We start from the raw sequence: 24,292 nt of genomic DNA on the forward strand, positions 1-24,292 counted from the left end.
TGCCAGTAAGCTATCGCAGGAGACGAAAGATCTGATCAAGAAACGCCAATGTATGAAAGCATCTAACCCTACAGCTAGAATAGAACTGGCAGAACTTTCCAAGTTAATCAACAAGCGTGAGACATCTGACATAAGGAACTATAATATGGATAGAATTGAACATGCTCTCAGGAACGGAGGAAGCCTAAAAGCAGTGAATAAGAAACTAGGAATTTGCATGAATCAGATGTATGCGTTAAGAGACGAAGCTGGCAATATAATTACTAATATGGATGAGATAGTTCAAGTGGCTGGCCTATATTCTTTCGATGGGAAAAGGCATTCATGCAAAATAGACTGCTTTACATGAAGTTGATGCACTTTCGACTGCACTGTACTTTTGCAGGCCAAGCCTGCTGCTGTGGGGGCGGCAACTAGTGGGACCTGGGCACACCTCTCATTCGACTTCCTTAAGGAGGGCAAGCGCAGGTAAGACTTTGCGGGCCTAAAGCCTAAGGACATCTTGCAAATAGTGTTGCTATGTTAAGGATTTTGTTATTACCGTATTTTTCTGTGTATAAGTTGTGGTTTTTTTCTGAATTTATCTCCGGTGCGTCTTGTAGAACGGTGCAACTTATTTACATTTCTTTTTCTCAAAAAAAAAAAAAAAGCCATCAAAATCGAGTTGGATGCTATGGCCGTGTGAAGCATGCTGGGTTGACCTCTTCTGGCAGTTGCTACGGGTCGCGTGCACGCTATAAAGGTACTGGATTCTTCCCGTGATTGAGTTGCCGAGTGCCGTGTGAGAAGGATGGAGCAGCAACGTAAGCGGCAGAAGGCTGACTGCGAATTGATCTACTCCAAAGTTGTTGCACCTTCAGATAGCTTTCAAGATACGGCGCATGGAGCTGCACAAACTATGCTGTTGCTACCAGAGTACAAGCCAGCACCCTTCCCTCCTGTGCTGCTTTCCCACATTCCTGCCTTGTGCGAGATTCGGCTCATTCAATGCTTGTGCATGCAGCACATATTCCACGGACGTATTTTCTCCTGCGTTTTCTAGATTAGGCAAAGGTAAGCGGCTCAAGGTGTTTAGCTCATTAGCGTTTAGCTGTCCCTTCCGATACTCCAATGCACAGTGATACGCTGACAAGAGTAACGCTTAGCATGGAATCCTGGCTGCGGCCATTTGCGGAATAGGCTTATCCTGGTGAAAAAGCTTGGTGAAAGGCTTGTGATTGGTTACCAGTGTGAGACGGTTGTCAAGAAGATAATCCCAAAACTTGGTCATACCAAAAATTAAGGCAAGGCCAACCTTTTCCACTGCGAGAAGTCAATCATCTTAACTGGAAACCTTTTATCTTTACTGTAATCGATAATTTTTACTGTTGATGCGATGAGAGCACTGCGCCTAAATCGTACATCGACGCGTCACATTCAAGCCTAAGTGGCTTACGCGGGTCATAATGAATTAGAAGGTTCGCCTTTTTCATAGCATTGTTTGCTTCTTGAAATTCGCTTTCTTGCACTCGTTCCCATTTCCAGGCAACTCCCTTCATCAACAGGGCATACAGTGGTGCTAGCATAGTTGAGAGGTTGGGCAAGAATTAGAGTAATACGTGATCAAACCAAGAAAAGATTTCAACTGGCTCTCTGACGTTTGTGCCGGTGCGCCTAGTATGGCACCGAGGTTGTTTTGCAAAGGATGCAGACCATTTTTGTCAATTTGATGCCCCAGAATAGTCACTTGCTTTTCCCAGAACCTGCATTTGGCTTTGTTCAGCTTCAATCCATTGTTATGCAGTCGCTGGAACACTTGTCGCAGTACAGTCATATTGTGCTTCTTTTCTGCGACAATAATATCATCCAGGTAGACTTTGACCTCTGGAAGGCCCCGCAGAACAGATTCCACGTGCCTTTTGAGCAGAGCTGGTGCTAAAGCGATACCAGAGGCGAGGCAATTATAGCACTACAGGCCCTTACGGTGTGTTCAGCACTGCTATCTTTTTAGCTTCTGCATCTAGAGGAAGCTGGCTGTATGCATTGCTTAGATCCAGCATACTAAACACTTCACCTCCTGCTAGCGCGGTGAAGATATTGTCGATTTTTGGCAGAGGATACTGTTCTGTAAGTCGCTGGGTTGACCGCTAACTTGAATTCCCCACAGAGCCTTATATAGCCATTCCTTTTTGCCACAAGAACTACCTGTGTTGCCCATTCAGAGACTTTAATCTGGGAAAGCACTCCTTGCACCAGGCGATCAATATCTGCTGAAACTTGTGTACGCATTGCATAGGGTACGATTCGGACTTTGTAGAAACGAGGTCGAGCGCCTTCGTTGATGTACAGCCTCACAGGCGGACCTTTACAGTAGTCCAGCTTGCTGTCAAACAGCTGCAAAAATTCAAGTAGTGTTCTCACCTGCACGTCCACTTGGACGAAATTTACACTCGTAGCACTTTGGCATCCAAGCGAGACACACCGGCCTTACAAAGTTCCTCTATGGTACGCCGACCACAGAGAAGGGGTCCTCGACAGTCCACTATCATTAACGTGCTGCTCACAGTTTTCACCCCAGACTTCACATCCATAGTTAATTTGCCAATGATAGGCAGGAGCCAAGGAAACACGATAGCTGCAAGGAAGTGTTTTTCCAGAGCTGGCCACCACTTACGGTGTTTCTTGTATACAATCTCGGGTACGATACTCACTGGCGAGTCAGTGTTGATCAAGCTCAACTTCTGCCCTCCCCATGTCAAATCTCGTTCGAGAGGCCACGACATGGCTCTGTCAGCCGTGCTAAGCATAAATTTTTCTTCGCTCTGGCTTCCACCTTAGTCCACGGCGTATGTACCTGACGTCTGGAAACGGGCCCTGTAACACACCCTAGCCAGCTGTCCCTTTCAGCTGCACTGTCGGCATTTGGTGCTTCAATGTAGGCACCTGTTGGTATCGTGCGGCCTGTGGCAACGTTCGCACAGAGGGCGACTGCTTTCCACATTGCTGATTGGTGTTCGTGGCTTCCAGCGCCTGTGGATGCAGGACGTTAACGGTGCTGCTTCCATTCCCCATGCTATTCTCCTGTATGTCTTGGATGTCTTCTTGCATCTTCTCGAAAGCCCTGGTGAACTCTTCAGTATATTCCATAGTCGCCTTGTGACTCTTTAACAAGGAATGCTGTGTGTTGTCATCCCGGATACGGCAAACGATGCGGTCTCGTAACATGTGGTTCAGTAAGCTACCGAAGTTGCGGCTTTCGGCAAGCCTCCTGAGTTCGGCGATCAAGTCTTGGAGACTATCCCCTTCCTTTTGCTTCCGCATAAATAACATGTAACTGGCTGCAATTTCATTAGCCTGCAGGTTGCAGCGATCTTCCAAACAAGTTAAAACATTGTTCTAGCTTAACCTGTTGACCAAAGTAGTCGGATGATGTCCTTGCAGAACATGCACATTGCTGTCACTCAGTGAAGATATCGGCAAGGCGTGGTGCCTTGTGGGATCTGTTACTTCATGTCCTTTGAAGTAGGCTTCCAGGCATATGCGGTACATACCGTATTTACACAATTGTAAGTCGACTCAAATATCAGTCAACCCCCCCATATCGCATGTAACAGGGAAAAAAAAAGAGAATACCCAAGGGCACATTCGATAATGAAAATTTATTGGTAGCTGGCATGGTCCCTGGACTACTCGTCTTCACTTGTGCCATCATCCTCACTAGTGCTGCCATCGTCATCGCTGCTACGGTCCCACAGCACGTCGTCATCTAGCGAAATTCCACATTTGGCAAACGACTGCACTACGACATCTTGTGGAACAGCAGCCCACGCCGAATGCACCCAACCACACGCAACTTGCATCAACCGGACCTTTTGACAGGTCCGGTTGGTGCAAGTTCGCAGTCTTCCGCTGCCAGCCACTCGTACTCACGGCAGAGCAGGTCCTTAAAAGGCGAAGATCCGGGCTTGTTTCATGAGCATGTCGCACTTCACTGGCAGGGACTGATCACGCATTTCAGCTACGTATGCTGCAAGCTTGGCCTACAGCTCCGGAAAGCATCCAGACTTCGGCCTGGGGGAAATTCTTCGCTTGCCATCACAGGTGAACATTTTGCTTCGCTGCAGTAGCCACTCTCGCACCACCCATTCAGAAACATCAAACTTGCGGCCCGCTGTGCAGTGATTTGTTTTTTCGGCGTAAAGAATGGCAGCCCTCTTAAACGCTGCTGTGAACGAGCGCCGTATGTTTACTGGGCTTGGAGCACTCATGATGACTGAGGAAGCATGGAAGTAGCACGTAGCCAGCAGTCAAGTCGAATACGTCAAACTAAGAGCTACAGAGAAAGAGAAACACATGAGCGGTTAGATGGAGCAGCGGTTCCCGCTGTTTCATCTAAAACTTGTGGGCGAGATGCCATGCCTTGGTGTCATTCGTCTTAAGCAGAAGGTTATGCCGGAGTAGGATCCCATCCGCATTGCCATTGAAGTGTTGTCCACACCCCGACTCATGCCAGGAATACGAGTAAAGACAGAGTTTATTCCAGACACATCTGGTCGGTGTCTATAGCAATACTATAGTATTTGACCTGGTTACATAATTGCCATTGCTGTGTTAACCACGAGACCACAGTCAGATTGCTCAATGAATTTCTCCTTTCACGAGTGCTGAAAAGTAAACAATTTGCAGGCGCAATGTTGGCCAAATGTGCTTTTGCCATAGGAAAATCAGGTGACCTACGTTCCTTTGAACCATGCTTGATTTGTAATCTTAAAATCTAAAGGCAAACAAGATTTCAGCTATCATCATCATCTGATTTTGTGTCCACTGCAGGACGAAGGCCTCTCCCTGCGATCTCCAATTACCCCTGTCCTGCTCCAACTGATTTCTTAATTTCGTCGCACCACCTAGTCTTCTTCTGTCTTTTACTGTGCTTCCCTTCTCTTGGTTCTCGTTCTGTCACCCTAATGGTCTAACGGTTATGTAATCTGTGCATTACATGACCTGCCCAGCGCCATTTTTTTCTCTTAAAGTCTATTAGAATATTGTATACGCGTTTATTCTCTGATCCAAACCACTCTCTGTCAGTCTCTTAACGTTATGCCTAGCATTCTTGGTTCCATCACTATCATCATGGACTGCTTATTAAAGTAAAGCAATAATTCTCTTTTTGCTGCTAATTTCACTGTTCAATCCTCACTAGCATGTACACTAGACAAACCTGAAATATTTTGGTAGATGGGTTATGCCACATACCAAAAACGCCTATATCATGTGATATTCATTTGACAGTTTTAGTGACTTGGAAACAAAATTTATCAAAAATAGTGAATTCTTTGTCTCAATTTGAGCGACAAGCTCTGAAAAAGTTGTAGACACTGTTAGCGAATGTAACTTCCATTTAAAATAATTTGAGAACTTTCCATGCTCTACTGTTGCAATGTGCCTAGATCAAGTTTCAGTCAGTGTTAACCCTTTGAGGGTCGAACTATTTTGAAGAAAACTTTCCCAGGTGGTCAAATTATTTTATTGCGGATCTTGAATGTCCAAGATGTATAAAGTCGGGAATAAATAGTAAAAAAAAATTAGGAACAGTATTTTGGTGTTGGCATCACTCAGAACTGCAAAATGTTCAATAGTATTTCAGGTGGGTGTTTTATTTTTACTCTATATTAATGATATTGTCAACATTCAAGGCTGTTCCAATATTATATTATACGCGAATGATACTAACGTGTTCTTCTCAGGAAGGGAAATAGGAAATCTTTTTGAGCAAGCTAACATCTGGTTACAGCAACTAAGCTTGTGGCTAAATGCGAATAAACTCCAATTAAACATAACTAAAACTAAGTATCTAGTGTTTAAATCAAAAGGAACAATAATCCACCCTCAGATAACACTCCAGTTTCAGAAGGTCAACCTCGAACAGGCAACAACAGCCAGATTTTTAGGAGTTATATTCCATGAAAATATGTCCTGGTCACCGCACGTAGACGTTCTTAGAAAAAATATCGCTCGTGCTGTCGGTTGCTAAATAGGTTGCGATATTTGCTACCGATAAATGTGAAGCGCAATATTTACAACGCGCTTATACATTCTCGATTAACGTATTGTTTGCTAGTTTGGTCAACCACTACACAAACTAACCTAAAATCAATTCAAACACTCCAAAACCGCGCACTGCGCGCGATAGGTAACTTATAACGTACTGATACCACTAAACTATACTATAACAAATACAAAATATTAACAGCATCAAAACTTCACACTTACAAATTATTCCTCGAAATTTCACGGCAATTCTGGGAAGACAAATGTTCCTTCCAAAGTAAATACCATGGCAGAACGACAAATTATAACCTCAGAAAAACTCTGATAGGAAAACCACGTTGCAGAACGAAATACGGAGATCAAAAACTAGCAGTTCAACTTCCTAACCTTCTAAACAACTACCCCTTGGTATTGGACCTGCTAAATTCTGGAATATCAAAGCAAAGCTTTAAGAAAACGGTGAAAGAATTGTTACTATCCGAAGACTAATAGAAATGTTGAACTACAGGTATAGAAAATTTTGTTCATGTTTCTTGTTGTTGTTTTTAGAAAACTGTGTAAACTTTAACTTTTCAGCTACAGGTGTGGAAAATTTCGTACATACTTTTTTTTTTTTGTCGTTGTTGTGCTTCAATTGATTAGAAAACTGTATAAACTTTAACCTTTTTTTCCTTTTACGCGAATTGTGTACTCAAATGTTGAAAATGTGTACTACTTTAATTTCATGTGTGACCTCCTGAACGCCTGCCACTGCCATGTTGCTGCCAATGTACGGGTGGCACGGCCTAGTCAGGCAAATGTTTTGCCTTTAGCCGTGTCCCCTAAGACAATCTGTTCATTGTCTTAAATAAATCAATAAAGAAAGAAAGAAAGAAAGGGTGTGGTATCCTTGAAACACGAGTCTCCGCACAGCCGCAGAGAGCGAGAATACCTCGTGAGCGGCGGTGATAAACGAGCCAAGAGCAGTGCCAATCAAGATAGAAATCAACTTCCACCGCCCCTGCGATAGCGTGCCGACAAAGATAAAAATCACGTTTCGCGCGCCTCCGTTGTGGCGGAACCGAAATCGCTTTGCAGCTGAGAGCGAGAATACCTCGCGAGCGGCGGTTATAAACAAGCTAAGAGCAGCGCCAATCAAGATAGAAATCAACTTTCACCGCATCTGCAAGAGAGTGCCGACAAAGAGAAAAATGACAGTTTCGCGCGCCTCCGTTGCGATCACGCGGCGAAACCGACACCGCAAAAGGGGTGTTGCCGCAGTCTGCGCGACGACGCGCTGAAGCTAGAAGTCAGTTATGTTTATCTCCCCAAGATGGTAGCACAAATTTCAAACGCTTCTTGTAAGTCCTAAGAGGTGGCAGCACCTCCCAGTGAGCGTGCATTGTCATTATGGCGCGAAATTTCAAACGGAGAGTCGAAACCGTACCCGTACGGCAAAGACCTTGCGGGACAGAAAACCGCCGCCGTACATGTACGGCAAAAACCGTCAAAGGGTTAATTGTCAGTGCACATTGTCCTAGTGCCTTGGCTCATTTGCTATGGGTGTATCTGGATGCAGGTTAAAGCTGTTAAAGTAGTGAAAAAGAGTGTTCGTTTTCAGTCACAGTGGTGCATTGATATTGTCAAAACTTAGACATGAATTCCAAAACTACCTCAATGCATTGTTTAATTTCCTGGTTTCTTCCATGTGTAACGAAGGCCTAATTCAGAGCCCATAACTTAAACTTCACCATGCATATTAACTGCCTACAGAGCAATCATACATTCCATGTAATTATGTGTAGCAGACTCTGATCAGTTCTTTCTTGTTCTCAGTTTTTTTCTGATGGTACAGTCTGAACTTAGTTTGTTTATCTGACAAATCTTGTTTACTTTAATGGAGACATAAGTTTAAAGTTCTTCACCAATTCAGTGCCTGATAATATCATTGAAACCTTTGAGCGACCTACTTTGTCTTTTTGTCGCCAACTCTTAGAACAGCTCAAAGGCTGCAGAAGACTGCAGTCAATGTTGATTGGATAAAACTAGCTTCTTTGTAGTGGTGGGCCATCAAAACCAGGAGCAAAGATAGCCATACCTCCCGATTTCAGAATCTTTCCCAGGTGTCAAATGATGTGGTACTTGACAATGAAAAGTTCTCTCCCCTTTACTGTCGGTGCCAACCGACAACGACTCGTGCAGTGCCAATGATGGCTATGCACGGAGCAGTAATCGAGTCATGTCATGGTGTGATATGCATTTTCGTCTGTTGCACATATTGGCCTTACGATCACCCACAAAACCGACCTGCCATAAACATGGGAAAAACCTGCATGTTGGAGGAAAACGGTAAAGCTAAACTTTCTATGCTCTAAGCCAGTAGCGCAGCCAGGATTCCTTCTTTTTTTATGGGCACGAGGGGGGCATGCACTTAACCCAGGGAGAGAGGTGGGGCAGGTATCTTTGGTACACCAGAATTTCAGGAAAGGCAAGCAGTGCATGGGCCTGGTGTACCCCCACTTGCCCTTGGCTATACCCCTGCATAAGACGGGTCCACTATTAACCTGACAACCTCTTCGGTATTCAGTACGACATCACGTCTCTACTCCTTCAGCTTCAGAAAATAAAAAGCACTTGGTTCTATAGGCAGCATGCACAGCAATCCTGTGGGCGCTGCCCTGTTTTATCACAGGGTGACATATCCGTTCCTTTCTTTAGCTGCCTCCATTGCCTCATACAGTGGATGTGCATTACGCCGGTGTGGCTCTGCAAACCTCTTTTTCGACGGATATCATAGATGTTGGCTAGGGGGACAACACGAAGCTTTGGCCACGGTTTCAAAGCACATGCAAGCGCTTTTGCATCTCTTTACATCTTGTCCCAATAGGGTGAGCAGTGTCTACAGGATTGTAAAAGGAGGGTGCTAGAAATTTATGGCAAGCTGTCGAGACTTTCTTCTTCTGAGTTAAATCAGGATCACTGTCTTTTACTCTTCGTTCTTTATTTGTCAATCACGTTGAAGCAGCGGCTTGTCATGTTTGTGACTCAGCAATGTTCCTGGGTGCGTTCACCATGCGATTGTTTATTTTCTACCTAATTTCTTGTGGGTGTGCTCAGTTGCGGTACATTTGTTCTTGCTGCAAACCTTTTTTGGAATGCAGATGTTCTACACTTTGTAATAGCTTGAGGCCAACAGGTGTTATCGCTACACTGAAACCCACATATACTGAACTTGCTAAAAGAAAAAAAACAAAGAAAAAGGAAAAGGAATTAGTGTAATTTGATATATAGCGCAAGTCCAATACAGTCGCCGACTGATTTTTCGGACTCCAAAAATTCGGACATGCTCGATTATTCGGTCTGCTTCGCGGCACCACCATTCTCCCCATAGACCATAATGTATAACAACTGCTGAAAGTTCAGACACCTTGCAACCGCTCGTCTGATTTTTCGGACACTCCTTAAGCCAACTCGATCGAGAGCAACCATACACCGACTCTGACCGGTGCTACAATGTACTAGAATAGGGCAGTGTGTTCAGGAAGTGCTTGCCACTGAGGCGCTTCATGTAGATAGCACGAGATGGCGCTGTAGGAACATGGGCTGTATGGAATGGATGGTGCAGCGCCAGTGCTGCATGTTGATATTTTGAAAATCATTTTCTGTCGCACTCAGACAGACGTGCAAATGCTCGGCGGATGGTAAGATGCATCCCCGAAACTCACTTCATATAAGAAATTAATTATATGTGCACTCCTAACGCATCTCAACGCCCATTAGAAGGATTTATTAACCTGACAGCAAAGGTTTCGTAGACACTGAAGTAGTGGCGTAAAGCCGTTAAATTTGTTTTGAGCCACACTGCCACGTAACCAAAAATTATCCAGACGGAAAACTTGGCTGGAAATAACGCTGTAGTAAAGGACATCAAATTGATTTAAACCAACTCGGATTCCAGGTGCACACATTTTCTTTTGCGGTTCGCATTCATAAAAGAGCGGCCGGGGCATCCACCACCCAACATGAAGTGCTTAGTTCATCAGCCGCTGTTGTAGAAGAGAAGGCAAAACGATCTGTACGTACATAGCCCAAAGCCAAAGAGCTTCTCTGTTTGGCATTTACCTTCTTTCGCTATAAACATTTGTCCCTCGTTCTTTCATTCTGTTTGGCAAACCCCCTACAATTACGTTTGCACAGTTGATTTGCGAATCTTTTTATTTACATCATGAAGTGCTTCCGAACGTCAGGCTCATGTGCGAGTATGAGACACACCGACATCCTGCATTTCGATGAAAGGAATAAAACAGGTAGGAAAGGCGCCAAGTAAAAGGGATCTCTGCAAAACTACACACAGTGTGCCAAAACACAGAAAAACAGTGCGAGTACATTCCATCTCAAGCAGTGGAGACCTACAGCGGAAATAATATGTGCAATTGAATGCCTTAATTCATTTCTTAATTATATTAACAAAATTAACTTTTCGAATGCACCAGAAAAAGTTGTGCATTCAGATAAAAAAGACGAAAAAGGGTCAGCATACATATGTTGTACCAGCCTGCTAAGAACAGTATAGCTAACTTTAAAGTTCAATTAATTTTTTTGTTGGGCTTCTCTTCACTGATTAAGACCTTTAACTTAAAGTGCAGCCTTGTTAGAACATAAAAATGCACAACTGCTCATGTGAAATCATCAGCATGTAATTTGCAGCAAATTTAAAGTTTTCACTAGAATCATGACATCAACTATGCTGTTGCTGCAAAGCTCCTCTTTGCTGAAAAAGGTTGTAAATATATTCCCTCAAGTTATTTTAGTGCTTCAAAAAAACAACTTGGAGGGATACAGCAATCGTCACAAATTTCGCGAATTTCGACTCTGCTACTGACACTAGAGTTCTGCAAAAGAAGAGAGCGGCAGTCCTCACATTTGTTGTGAATAAAAAATTCTGAGGCAGTCATTGCTCCTTTCCTCCACATAAGCCCGGTGCTCTGTCAAAGGACTGTTTAGCCTTTGCTCTACCAGCGTCAGATTTCCAGCTTCAACTAACTCATCAAGTGACGCAATAACCCCTTTCTTGTCAGAATTATCAGAAGAGGACATTCTTGCTTTCGTAAGGACTACATTATGCTTTTCTCACCTCACAAACCACACGACAATGTTTTTTTAATTTCCCTTTGCGGTTGGTACTGTGGGGAGCACACGCGCCCATCTTCTCCCGCGCTGTCGCGTTGAGAGCCGGCATGGACACGGGAGAGGCGCACTATGCCCTCTCCCGATTCTCCCTCGCTCTCGCGACGCGCACCCTTCCTCCCCGACTCGCGGGCGGGTAGCTGACGCGCGAGGAGGACATTCCCCTCGCCCAGGTAAAAAGGTACAAAACAGCGTGACCGGGGGAGACCCTCTCTCTCTGAGGCCGGACCCCTAACCTGCCGGACTGGAGTACCTGCTGCAACCCGTGAGACACGACGTTGCCTGACTATCCCGGGCAACGAGGCCAGCCTATTTATTACTATTACTGAGAGGACGTGCCTCTGCGAGTGTTCGCTATTGCTAATAGCAATAAACGTTATTACCGTTGACACCGCTGGTTGCCTTATTCGTTCGAACCTGGTGTAGCCGCGATTCCCGCGCTACGGGTTGGGAGTACCACGAAGCGACTGCGTGGGGCTAGATCCGGAGCTCGCCTTCAGCGCTAGCCGCACGCAGAGTGGAACCCCCACAGTACTTATGACAAACATCAATGTCACTTTCGGTCACAGGGTCATCGATAAACTCGGCCAACTTTACGACGGCTTCAAATGGCTCATAATCTGCAGGGACACCCTTAATTTTAATTGTTTGTTCTAGAATAGCGTTCAAGGTCTTCAATTCAGTCAGTTAGCCTGTGGCTTTCCTCCTGAAGAGTGAGGTTGCTAGTCTTCAGTTAATTTCTTTCATCAGTTCTTTGACTTCCCTCTGACATTCAGCCACTGTATCACAGGTATCGCTACAATATGAACACATTTCTTAAGCGCTTTGAATTCAGCAAGAACTTTCTTTCTAAAATTAATCAATTCTTGTTGTGAACTGTCGAGGTCATCTGTATGCTCGCGCTTTCCCTTCGGGGGTGGCATTTCTTAAAAGGGAAGCTGGTAACACACCTGAAAACTGGTAACACACACACAAAAATAAGCAACGACCAGTACAACTGCTGTGTTCGGCAGCAGTGCGAAAGGAAATAGGCGTGAAAAACGTACACAAAACTGCTTGCTTACAAAAAGGAGGAAAGTCAATACGCGTGACCGTGTCGCACCACTGCTGAACTAAGCGTCTCCGGCAATAGGAGGGTCCTTTTATAATTGATCCTGTTGGGGGTGATGACGGCGCATGCTCAGTAGCAGGTCCAGGCTGATAGCAGTCAGCTATAATTTCTTCCTCGGCAGATTAGGATCCGCCCCTTGGCGGTGCAGTCTTGTCCAGAGCTGAAAACAAGCTTTCGATGCCGCCTGCAGCCACCGTGTAGTCAAGCTACAAAAAGCAGGAAAGTCAATACGTGTGACCGTGTCGGACCACTGGTGATCCCGCAACGTTTTGCTTAGCAGCTCAATGCCATAGCCTTTAAGCCACCACAGTGGGTAATTTTGTATTTGTAAACACATTAATTTTGTAAACACACTGCTGCACACGCTCGGGAGTCTATAGCACTGCAAAACAAGAATGTTGCAGGCTATCAGTATCTTAGGTACATAGGAACCAAGATGTACAGTATGGTCTACTCTTATTAAAGGAAACACCAAATTAGTATGCCCGCACTGATTACATCTTAGTTCTAGCATATGAAGGACTCGGATATGCTACGTATATATTGTGGGGTCTGATATGTGGGACTCTCTCACCGTACTCTTGGGACAAAGGAACGACAACACAGTAGTGCAAACAATCACAAGGGCATTTATTGCACCTTTCATACATCAATGCCTGCTAGCCGAGTTGCTATCCACAAAACATGCCGATGGGCGCGCGACAAATCTAGAAGTCCGACTCACCGCGACCTCGCGAGCGAATATGTTCGCCCCATGCTGGATCCCAGCGCCTGGTCGTTCGCGTGTACGGTCACGCGAATCGTGGCGCGTTCGAAGGCGGTCTCGCAGATGCATCGCTCGCCGCGCGCGCGGTATGTCCGCGCTGTTTGGCGACCCGCCGGGGAAGAGGGTTGCTGCACGTGCGACACGTCCGTCCCGCTTCCTGTCTCGAACCCAAGAGAGCGAACGCCTTGCCTCTCGGCGCCCAAGTAACCTCGCCTGTCGGCGGCGTTAGTAGCGCAACACTCGCGCCACCTCTCGCACCGCGCCTGTACCACTCAGACCGCGGCGGCCCACGCGGCGAAGCGGGAGTACAGGAGACGTGCTATGCGGGAAAAACATCAGGGGAGGCGCGAGGGTCGCGCATCCCCACAATATATATATATTTTTTATGAACTCAATGACTGTTGAATAGACACTTTTTGCGAGCAGTTTGCTCTGGAGAAACAAGATGTCACTTTCAACGGCACGGCACACCTTGCCTCAGGCGAAAGAGCACAAATGCAAAACTATTACTACAGTAAAACCTCATTGATTTGGATTTCACGGAACTAAAATATAATGTCCGACTTAACTGAATGTCGAATTATCGAGGGTACCAAGAAATCAATATAAAGAAATGCTTCATCATCATCATCATCATGCTTTTATTTATTGAATGAATCAGCAAATCCTTTTTCTAGCTACAATTCTCATTGCAGTAGCGAAGGCCTACTGTGTTTGTAGCAGCGAAGGCCTCACGACTTCCGTGGCATGCAACGTTTATTCGAGACATGCCTTTCACTACCACGCCCACATCCTGATTATGTTTTCGCCAGTGAGCTGGTTATCAACATATCGTCCATCTATTGCAATGTAGCCGGTGCTCTTCATCCTGGACTGTGTTGCATTCAGGGAAAACTAAACTCCTCTTTGCTGTGACCGCTGCTGACGAAACCATGGCCGTTATTGGCAAGATCATGAACGGCAACCTTGCAGTTCTGAAGGCACACAACCGGCACACGCACGGAGTCAAAGTGAAACTAGTTTGCCGCAGCTGCTGCGGACAAAACCGCTGTCACTATTGATGTGACCATGAATGGCAACTAAGCACTTATAAAAGTACGCAGCCAACGCGGTGTTATACACTATGATAAAAGAAAAAAAAAGAAAGCTTTAAAGGCACATATAGGCACAAAACATTGCTGCCGTTACAATTTTTGCTGATGACTACGGCGATGTGAACTCTACCACTTCATTTCAGTTGTACGCTAGCGCCACTTCTTGCTCTTTTGTGTCGCACGTTTGCGGCGCTCGCCGAGCTTCGAGAGCTCTTCGAATTAACCTATGCGCAGTCAAATAAGTCCGTATTAACGGGAGTTTGATTTCATTAAATAATGCTTACGTCTTCCGGGAACGGACTCTGAGTCCATACAATCCGATTTTCTGAATTAACGATACTCGAATTAACAAGGTTTTACTGTACTTTACACTTCTGCAGTGCGATCAGCTGCCAGAAATACAACTAGGTGATTGCTAATGCACTGCGCTCCATTCACACTTCAACATGTGGAATGGTAGAGAGAAGACATTTGCAGTAGTCGGCTACAAAAATAATGACTAGTATGTCAAGGAATGGAATGAATCTATGTGGTCAAGTTCACAGACTGCTGCTGCACAAGGACTGCCTGTGTTGCCAGCCCTGACGACACATGGTTTTTTTTAGGACAAAAAAAATGCACTCATCTGCCAGCATTGTATTGCTAACTTCCAAAGAAATAAATTCAACCCCAGATTGTTGGCAAGAGTGAGTGCAGCTTGTTACACGGTGACAAAGGGAGTAGCACCGCTTCCCGGCACAGTAAGTTTCTCGCTCATTATCTACACACATCCTCCCGAACTCAGTCTAACTTAAGCCCACGTATCAAGCATAAGGGAATGGGCGCACTCTTGAATTAATGCACTGAAGCATGGGTGACGCACTACACCAATAGCACATGAATATTCGAAGCTGAGCGTTTTGCAACAGTCCACAGAGTGAGCGAGTGACCACAGTCGAACCCATTTACATAGAATTATCACTTATATCGAACAATTTATGAACACCTTAAAGTTGCAATGAAAATATATAGCAAAAAATTATGGTTACATCGAACAAAAATAACAGCTACTACCGATATATGAAAATTCAAAACAGCACGAACCTGCCACAGTATCTGGTTTTCTCACACTGCGGCCAGGTGAGCCACCAACACCCCCTTAGAAAAAGTGGTTTAACCCGACCGTGCCTGGAGGGCTCTACCGCGCTGCAGCTGGGCATCTGCATCAGAAAATTATCTTGGTCTGCCTCGCAGTGCTTGCTGATGCAGCCAATCAGTTGTAATGTGTCAGCATTAGAAAGCTCCTGTTAACAAAACTCGCAGGCGTTCATTGGTTACTGCATGACATGGGAGAGGAGGAAAGGTGAGAGGTGGGAACTGTGTGCTGTCACAAGCGGAGAGGAGGAAAGGGGGAGGGGGAGGATGAGTTGACTTCCTACCTTACGAGCTAATACAGTCGACTCTCGATATATGGAACAGCACAGTGATTGCGAAATAGTTCGATATAGCCAGAATTCGATATATAAAATCACGTAAAAAATGCATCAAAAACATTTACAAATCAGGTCAGGTCAGTTTATTTCCTTAAAGGCCCCTTTATCTGGGGTATTAATAAAGGGTGGGGTTCGTCTTGTAACAACAATTCTACATGATAACAAACGAAACATTTGAAAAGTGGTAGATACCCTGTTAAACAAGTACATACTTGTGTCAAATTGTCAATTAGAATAAAAAAAGCAACAGTTAATTTGGCTGAAGAGAAGAAACAGTGGCAATGGACAATTCACTTCAGTAACTAGTGGACCATTTAAAGAAAGGTAGATACATTGCATACAATCAAAAACCTACGGTAGATGATGAATTTGTACAAAAAGGTAATTAATTTGACAAAAAAAGAAGCAACCTCAGCAATGAACACATGGTGACTATTTATATATACAACATGGTGGGGAAGGGCATTCCAATCAGTTGCTGTTTGAGAAAAGAAAAGAAGCAGAAAAGCTTCTTTTCTGCTTCTTTTTTGTGAGCGCGGTTTTAGAACTTGGAGTGAATGACGAGCACATTGCGATGTTCTTGTGGGTGGAATGATGTATGGCACATGATTAAGTGAACTGTAGAAAAACTTATGAAAAAGACCAACGCTGGCTAACTTACGGCGGTGCGAAAGAGACTCGAACTCAGATTTCTCTTTTAAAGATGATATGCTTACGTCATATGCGTGGGATGAATGAATGTATGTTACTGCACGATTTTGGAAGCACTCAAGTGCGTTAAGGAGATATTTTTGATATGGTTTCCAGATTGGTGACGCATATTCGACTTTAGGCCTGATAAGTGATTTGTATGCCACAAGTGTGACATCCTGAGGCGCATGACGCAAAAGTGATGCCTCATAAAGCCGAGTGTTTTGTTCGTCGATGATACTATGCTGTTGATATGCGTGCCCCAGTTAAGATCACAGGAAATCAATACGCCTAGGCACTTGAATGATTTTACTGTTTCAATCCGATTGTTGGCTATTGTGTAAGAAGGCAAGAAGGGTGTACGACTACGGGTAAGTGATATATGTTTACATTTCTTGGGATTAAGAATCATTATCCAATGGGCACACCAAGACTGTACATGGTTGAGATTTCGTTGCAAATTGTCTCCATCACTGTCGTTGTTAATGGTATGATAAAGCACGCAGTCATCAGCAGACATCCGAATTTTGCAAGTTACATCAAGAGGTAAGTCATTGATGTATATTAAAAATAGAAGTGGTCCAAGAACAGACCCCTGAGGGACACCTGATGATACTGGAAGGTTGACGGAGGACTGGTCGTTGATAGTAACGAATTGCTCGCGATTAGTGAGGAACGTTTCTAGCCATTAATAATACATCCATGTCTAAATTCAAGAAAGAAAGTTTATGTAATAAGTGACGGTGAGGGACTTTGTCAAAAGCTTTTTCATTGTCGAGGAAGGTAGCATCAGTTTGTTTATTACAGTCAAGATTCGCATGAAGGTCGTGTAGGAAAAGAGCTAGTTAGGTCTCGCAAGAAAAGCCCTTACAAAATCCATGCTGTGCAGGATGAAAAAAATTGTTCGCGTCTAAATGGTCCATGATGAGTGAGTAAATGACATGCTCAATTATCTTACATGGAAGACTTCTTAAGGAGATGGGGTGATAATTTAGTGGGTTGTTCCTGTTGCCTCCCTTATAGATAGTAATGACCTTTCCTACTTTCCACTCGTAAGGGATGCAACCTGCTGAAAGTGACTGAGAAAATAAGAGACACAAAAATGCAGCTGAGATATGCTTAGTATTTTTTAACAGTTCCGAGTTAATACCATCGACACCGGTGGATGAAGATAGCTTGAGGTTATCAATTACTTTGGAGATACCATCTACAGAGAATGTGATGGCCGGCATTACAGATACTATGTTACTAGACATTAATGCTAGGGGAGAACTAGCATCTTCAGTAAAAACTGAGGTGAAGGCATTGTTGAACGACATGGCGCAGTCGGTATCAGTCATGATATCTCCAGAATCGTCAGCAAGAGTTATGGCGCGAGTTTGAGGGGGGGTTTTTTACTTCCTAGAATTTCTTGGGGTTGTCTCTGAGTATTTCCGGTAGATCGATGTTAAAAAAAGTATGCTTGGCACTGCGAACAGCAGATAAGTACATTTTTTTCGGCAGAATAATACTTTTCCCATGTGTTAGCATTCGTACTTTGCTTGGCAGATCGAAAAAGTCTTCTTTTCTTATTTTTTAGTTGCTTTACATGGTTAGTGAACCATGGGTTCCGACGGTTTGGACGGAAGGTAATTTTCGGTATATGTTTGTCAGCTAATTAAATCATTTTAGTTTTAAACAGCGCCCAATTTGTGCGAGTGGTTCGCTCGTAAAATCTAAATTGAAAGTTTGGTTGAAAGGCAGTCAGTTCGTCATTAATGGCTTTGAAGTTTCCTTTATTGTATAGGCTGATAGTCTTGCAATATGTTGCACGTGGTGGTGCGGAAAAGAAAAAGCTAGCGTGAAGAACTTTGTGGTCGCTGATAGCAGGAAGGAAGGTTAATGATGATAAGCTGTCTATCACTCAATGAACTAAGGGCGTGATCACTGTTTGGAGCGCACATTCGGTTACGCCGCACACAATCGGCCTAGGGAACGTCAACTTTGTCAGCTGGGAGCAGGTGGTCGATTGCACCGCACGCAATTCGTCTAGGCCATGCCAACTTCATCAGCCATGCAAAGTCGGCGTGGCCCAGGCCAATCGCGCACGGCGCAACCGAACATGTGCTCTGAACAACAATCCCTGATCGTGCTCTAATTGGGGTGCAGTAAATACTCACTCGAAGCTTCACACAAAGTATTTATTGATTTGGCTGAAACTACTGTAGCAATGTAGCCTCCTCTTATTGGCAGCCGTGTGCGATCCACAAGCAATAGGCCAGTGCCTTCTATTGCGCCGCAGTAGCGGCGTAGAGGGCCCAAAGCAGCTACAGCTCCAGTTAAAGTCGGGAGCGGGCAACATCAGTGCTTGTGGCATAAAATTTGGCAGTGTTGCCATTTGTTGGGCGTGTTGGTAAACTGAAAGCATATTTAGCGCCAGCAAACAAAGACGGAAAGGATGGTGGTGTCTCCTTTCCGTCCTTGTTTGCTGGCGCTAAATATGTTTTTGGCAGTGTCTTCGTTTGGCCGCCACTTCTGCTGAGATCTTCGTGTCCGTCAACCAAAGTGTTTTGAAACATTGCCAATAACAAAGGAAGAAAAGGGGGAACAAGGGAGATGCCAATAACAAAGTATTAAGTGGCGTCTGCCAATCTGTGTATGAGTGAGCCCAGTGAGCGCGCACTGTTGCAAGTCTTTGTTGATGCAAACTGCCAGTCCTCGCGAAGCGCGGCAGATACAGAGTGCGGCATCAAGGCGGATCAACGACGCGGGCAAGTGCGCCGTTGACATTGTCAAACTAGCCAAGCCGCCGCGTGCGTACACCGCTACATTCGAATGGCACCCTCGGCGCGATCAATGTATGCAGCTATAGTGTGCAGCAGTCAAAACGCCCATCACGACACTGCTATCTTCGAGAGTGTTGTGCAAAGCTAACCGCCTGTCAACAGAGTGCACGTGGTCTGGAGTGGCGGAGTTCTATATGTCCATTTTACTTCCAACCCCGTTCGAAAAAAAAAATGAGAAACGCAAGTAATTTCCTAGGTGATATAGAAAGTGTTCGATATCCACAATTCAATATATCCGTGTTCGATACATCGAGGTTGGACTGTAGGAATACAGATGGCATGTGACGTCACATTTCGGTACTCACAGCTGGACGACTGCCAGGTAGAGGAGGAACCAGTAATTGAGTATTATGTATTTCTCAGCATTGTAGCTACGCTGTGTTGTTTCCCCGAATGTTGCCTTTGTTATTGCGTGATGGCTAGTGCGAAGTGGCAGAATCTGCCATTGACCATGAAGTTTAATATTGGCACGTGTATTTATATTTATCGGGCGGCCACGTTTCGCCGCCTAACAAATCTTATCGCAAAGCGCAGGACGCGCCTGCATGTGTCCGAAGTTTCTGGAAAGTTATCGATGCTTCTGTCTGCTCTGTTGTCGCCAAACCTTGTGTTATCTGATTTCATCGCGTGACGCCAATGGTGTAGAACTTTGTGGAAGGTACATGGGTCCCACCGATTAGTCTGGAACATTCGATGACTGCTGTTTAAAAGCTGACGCGCAGTACCCGCTGATCAGATTTTCGACGGTTGCCGACTGTGTTTGCCGCTATCGTTGTGCTATAAGTGTTGCCGGTTTTGTGGGCACAGGTTCGCCCAATAAAATTTACTTTTATTGCCACCCTGCGAGCTTCGTTATCATCCAACAGTGTTCACAAGACGTCATTCTCGGTATGGATTTCCTGAACCAACATGGCAGAATCATCGACCTGAAGTCGAAGTCAATAATGCTGTCAGAAGATAAGGCGATACCGCTGGAGCGCCCTCGTAGTCACCTCGCCTCGAGTGTGCTCGAAGATCAAGTGAGCATCCCGCCTCGCATGAGCATTGTTATTTCGGTCGGCACCGAAATACCCGCTGACGTAGAAGGTGTCATCGAAGGCGACCAACGTCTACTGCTAGACCGTGAAATTTGCGTTGCAAGAGGGATCGCTTGACTGTATGGAGGGAAAACTGAAATGTTGCTGACAAACTTCAGCCAGGAGTTCAAGCACATCAACAAGGGCACGACGATCGCGTATATCAAGGAAATTTTGGAAAGCAGTAATGCGTTCATCCTCTCGGATTCGGCCGCATATATCACGACGACCATGGTTCCCGAACCAGACTACGACATTAATCTAAGTCTCCCCGTGATTAAGCAACAGCAGCTCAGAAGTCTGCTCCGACGATACAAAGGCTGCTTTTCGACGTCATCGAGGATTCGACAAACACCAGTCGCCAAGCATCGCAGAATCACCGAGGAGTACGCTCGACCACTCCGCCAGAGCCCTTACCGAGTTTCGCCGCGAGAACACGAAGCTATAAGAGAACAAGTCGACGAAAGAGATCGCGAAAAGACCGCCTTCATCACCCCAGACGGCCTCTACGAGTTCAAGGTTATGCCATTTGGACTGTGCTCGGCGCCTGCAACTTCCCAGCGCGTGATGGATGCGGTTTTAGCATGATTGAAGTGGCAGACCTGTCTTGTTTACTTGGATGACGTCGTCGTCTTCGCCGGAAATTTCGACGATCACCTTAAGCGGCTTGCGACAGTATTAGAGGCCATCAAGTCATCAGGGCTCACTCTGAAGCCAGAAAAGTGCCGCTTCACTTACGATGAGCTTCTGTTCCTAGGCCACGTCATCAGCAAGTCTGGAGTCCGCCTTGACCGCAGAAGACAGCTGCCATCACAAAGTTCGCGCAGCCCATCGACAAGAAGGCAGTGCGTAGATTTCTTGGCATGTGTGCCTACTACAGGCGATTTGTCAAGGACTTTTCATGCATCGCTGAGCCGCTGACACAGCTAACTAAATTTGATGTCGAGTTCAAGTGGGAAACGCCACGGGCCGACGCATTTCAAGAACTGAAATGACGCATGCAGTCGCCGCCCGTACTTGTGCACTTCGACGAGCACGCCGATACCGAAATCCACACTGACGCCAGTAGCCTAGGCCTCGGTGCCGTCCTAGTCTAGAGAAAAGATGGACATGAACACATGATAGCTTACGCTAGCCGGTCGTTGTCAAAAGCGGAAGGCAATTATTCTACAACCGAAAAGGAATGCCTCACCATCGTTTGGGCTGCAGCGAAATTTTGCCCTTACCTATATGGCAGGCCATTCAACGTGGTCAGCGACCATCACGTGTTATGTTGGCTAGCTAACTTAAAGGACCCTTCAGGACGGCTGGCATGGTGGAGCCTCAGACTACAAGAACACGGCATCACTGTAACATACAAGTCTGGACGAAACCACTCCGATGCCGATTGCCTATCACGCGCCCCCATTGACCCGCCGCCGCAAGATGACGAGGATGACGACGCCTTCCTTGGCCTAATAAGCGCGGAAGACTTCGCCGAACAGCATCGAGGAGACCCGGAGCTAAAAGCCCTAGTCGAGTATTTGGAAGGGCACACCGACGTTGTCCCAAGGGCATTTAAGCGTGGATTATCTTCGTTCACGCTTCAAAACAACCTACTCGTGAAGAACTTTTCGCCAGTCCGCGCCAGCTACCTTCTTGTTCCAACGGCACTGCGTCCAGAAGTACTGCACACCCTACATCATGATGATCCGAACGCTGGGTACCTCGCTTTCTCCCGGACGTTACTGAGGATACAAGAAAGGTATTACTGGCTGCACCTAACCGCCGATGTCGCCCGTTATGTCAAGACATGTTGAGATTGTCAGCGACGCAAAACACCACCGACAAGGCCAGCGGGATTACTACAGCCGATCAAGCCTCCTTACCCACCTTTTCAGCAGATCGGGATAGACTTGTTGGGACCGTTTCTGACATCAACTTCCGGAAATAAGTGGATCGTCGTGGCGACGGACTATCTCACCCGCTTCGCTGAAACTAAAGCTCTACCGAAAGGCAGTGCAGCCAAAGTGGCAAAATTTTTCGTCGAGAACATCCTGCTGCAACATGGTGCTCAAGAAGTCCTCATCACCGACAGAGGACGGCTTTTACAGCAGAGCTCACGCAAGCCATTCTGCAACACAGCCAGACAAGTCACAGGAGGACAACTGCCTACCATCCGCAGACGAATAGTCTCACGGAGCGCCTGAACAAGACCCTCGCCGACATGCTAGCAATGTACGTCGACGTCGAGCACAAGACGTGGGATGTGGTCCTGCCGTACGTAACATTCGCTTACAACACGGCGGTGCAAGAAACAACACAGATCACGCCATTTAAGCTGGTTTACGGCAGGAACCCGACGACGACGCTCGACGCCATGCTGCCGCACGTTACTGGCGAGGAAAATCTTGCCGTCGCTACCTATCTCCAGCGCGCCGAAGAAGCCCGATAGCTTGCCCGCCTGCGGATCAAGAACCAGCAGAGGACCGACAGCCAAAACTACAACCTCCGACGACGCTTCGTCGAGTACCAGCCCGGCGACCGTGTGTGGGTATGGACCCCAATACGCCGACAAGGACTGAGTGAGAAACTATTGCGACGCTATTTCGGACCCTACAAGGTCATCCGACGTATTGGCGCAACTGGACTACGAGGTCGTGCCAGACGGCATTTCGCATTCACAGCTTCACCGCGCACGATCTGAAGTGGTCCACGTGGTGCGCCTTAAGCCCTTTTACGGACGCTGACGAACTTCGCCAGTTTTGTTCTTTTCTTTGCTACGAGTGCTTTTGTTTATTACCTTCGTTTGTTTGCAGCATCGGGTCGATGCTTTTTAAGAGGGGGGTATTGACACGTGTACTTATATTTATCGGGCAACCACGTATCGCCGCCTAACAAACCTTATCGCAAAGTGCGGGACGCACCTGCATGTATCCGAAGTTTCTGGAAAGTTAGTGATGCTTCTGTCCGCTGTCTGTTGCGGCCGAACCTTGTGTTATCTGATTTCATCGCGTGACGCGAATGGTGTAGAACTTTGTGGAAGGTACGTGGGTCTTACTGATTAGTCTGGAACATTCGATGACTGCTGTGTAAAAGCCGACGCGCTGGACCCGCTGATCAGATTTTCGCCGATCGCCGACTGTGTTTGCCTCTATCGTTGTGCTAAAAGTGTAGCCTGTTTTGTGGGCATAGGTTCGCCCAATAAAATTTAGTTTTGTCATTCACAGTATTGCTACTGTGTTCTTCAACGTCACCACCACGTGACAATATCATTGAGTCAAGCAGGACAAGAATACAATCCAAAGCGTGCCAGTTTCCACGTTCCCAGTGACAACAGTGAAAAGTCTTTTAACGAATGCAGCCAAGTCGTCACCAGTTTTGACAAAGGTTCGAGTGAGTTTTCAGTATTTTCAGAAGCTGTTGATGGGCCAACGGTGCCTAAGTTTGTGCACACATAGATGGTTCTACAATCACGGGAGAGCTTGAGATCGAGGACTTCATCGCCGACATCATGAATCGGGACATGCAACAGTGGGGATAACAACTCCTGTGCCCACTTGCTTTAAGATAATCCATATGACCGCCCTGTTTCAGTGCTGCTGCCCTAACATGGATGGCTGCAGCCTGCCAAGCTACAATGGGAAACAACATGTGCTCGCTCAGGCAACTAATATGCTGAAGCAAAACATTTGAGACTATTTCGTGTTACAGTAAGCCGACAGTAGTACGAGTGTCACACAGCGTACTTTCAAACATGACGTAGCCTGATCGCAATCACATTTTTTGGTAGTGATTGGCTCGTTTGCTCAAGCTACGGGAAGGAACCACTCAGTCGGGAATTTTGATCTGGATCGGGCTCTATCATGAATGAAAGCGGCCGTGTGACACAGGTATGAGTGCATGAATGAAAAATGTACTGTTACAAATTGTATGTGTTCTAATGTCCAATTTAAAAATTCTACATCGAATTACACTGTACAGTCACCGATCGTTTATTCGGATTTCACGGGGACTGCGGAAATGTCCAAATAAACAGGTGTCCGAAAAAGCGAGCAGATTAAGAAAAAAAAAAAAAAGAAATCC

At 45.8% G+C, this 24,292-nt stretch overlaps 1 protein-coding gene across 1 annotated transcript in view; it reads left to right on the forward strand.

The window, feature by feature from the left end:
- LOC135918083 (DNA mismatch repair protein Msh6-like) overlaps positions 1-24,292 on the forward strand; it is a 564,077-nt gene that overhangs the window by 167,251 nt on the left and 372,534 nt on the right. The window contains exon 7 of the mRNA XM_065451744.2: positions 386-468. Coding sequence (XP_065307816.2) covers positions 386-468 — 83 coding nt within the window. The remainder of the gene's footprint in view (positions 1-385; positions 469-24,292) is intronic.

Source organism: Dermacentor albipictus, chromosome 3, assembly GCF_038994185.2.
Source record: "Dermacentor albipictus isolate Rhodes 1998 colony chromosome 3, USDA_Dalb.pri_finalv2, whole genome shotgun sequence".
In the NCBI taxonomy this organism is placed as follows: domain Eukaryota; kingdom Metazoa; phylum Arthropoda; class Arachnida; order Ixodida; family Ixodidae; genus Dermacentor; species Dermacentor albipictus.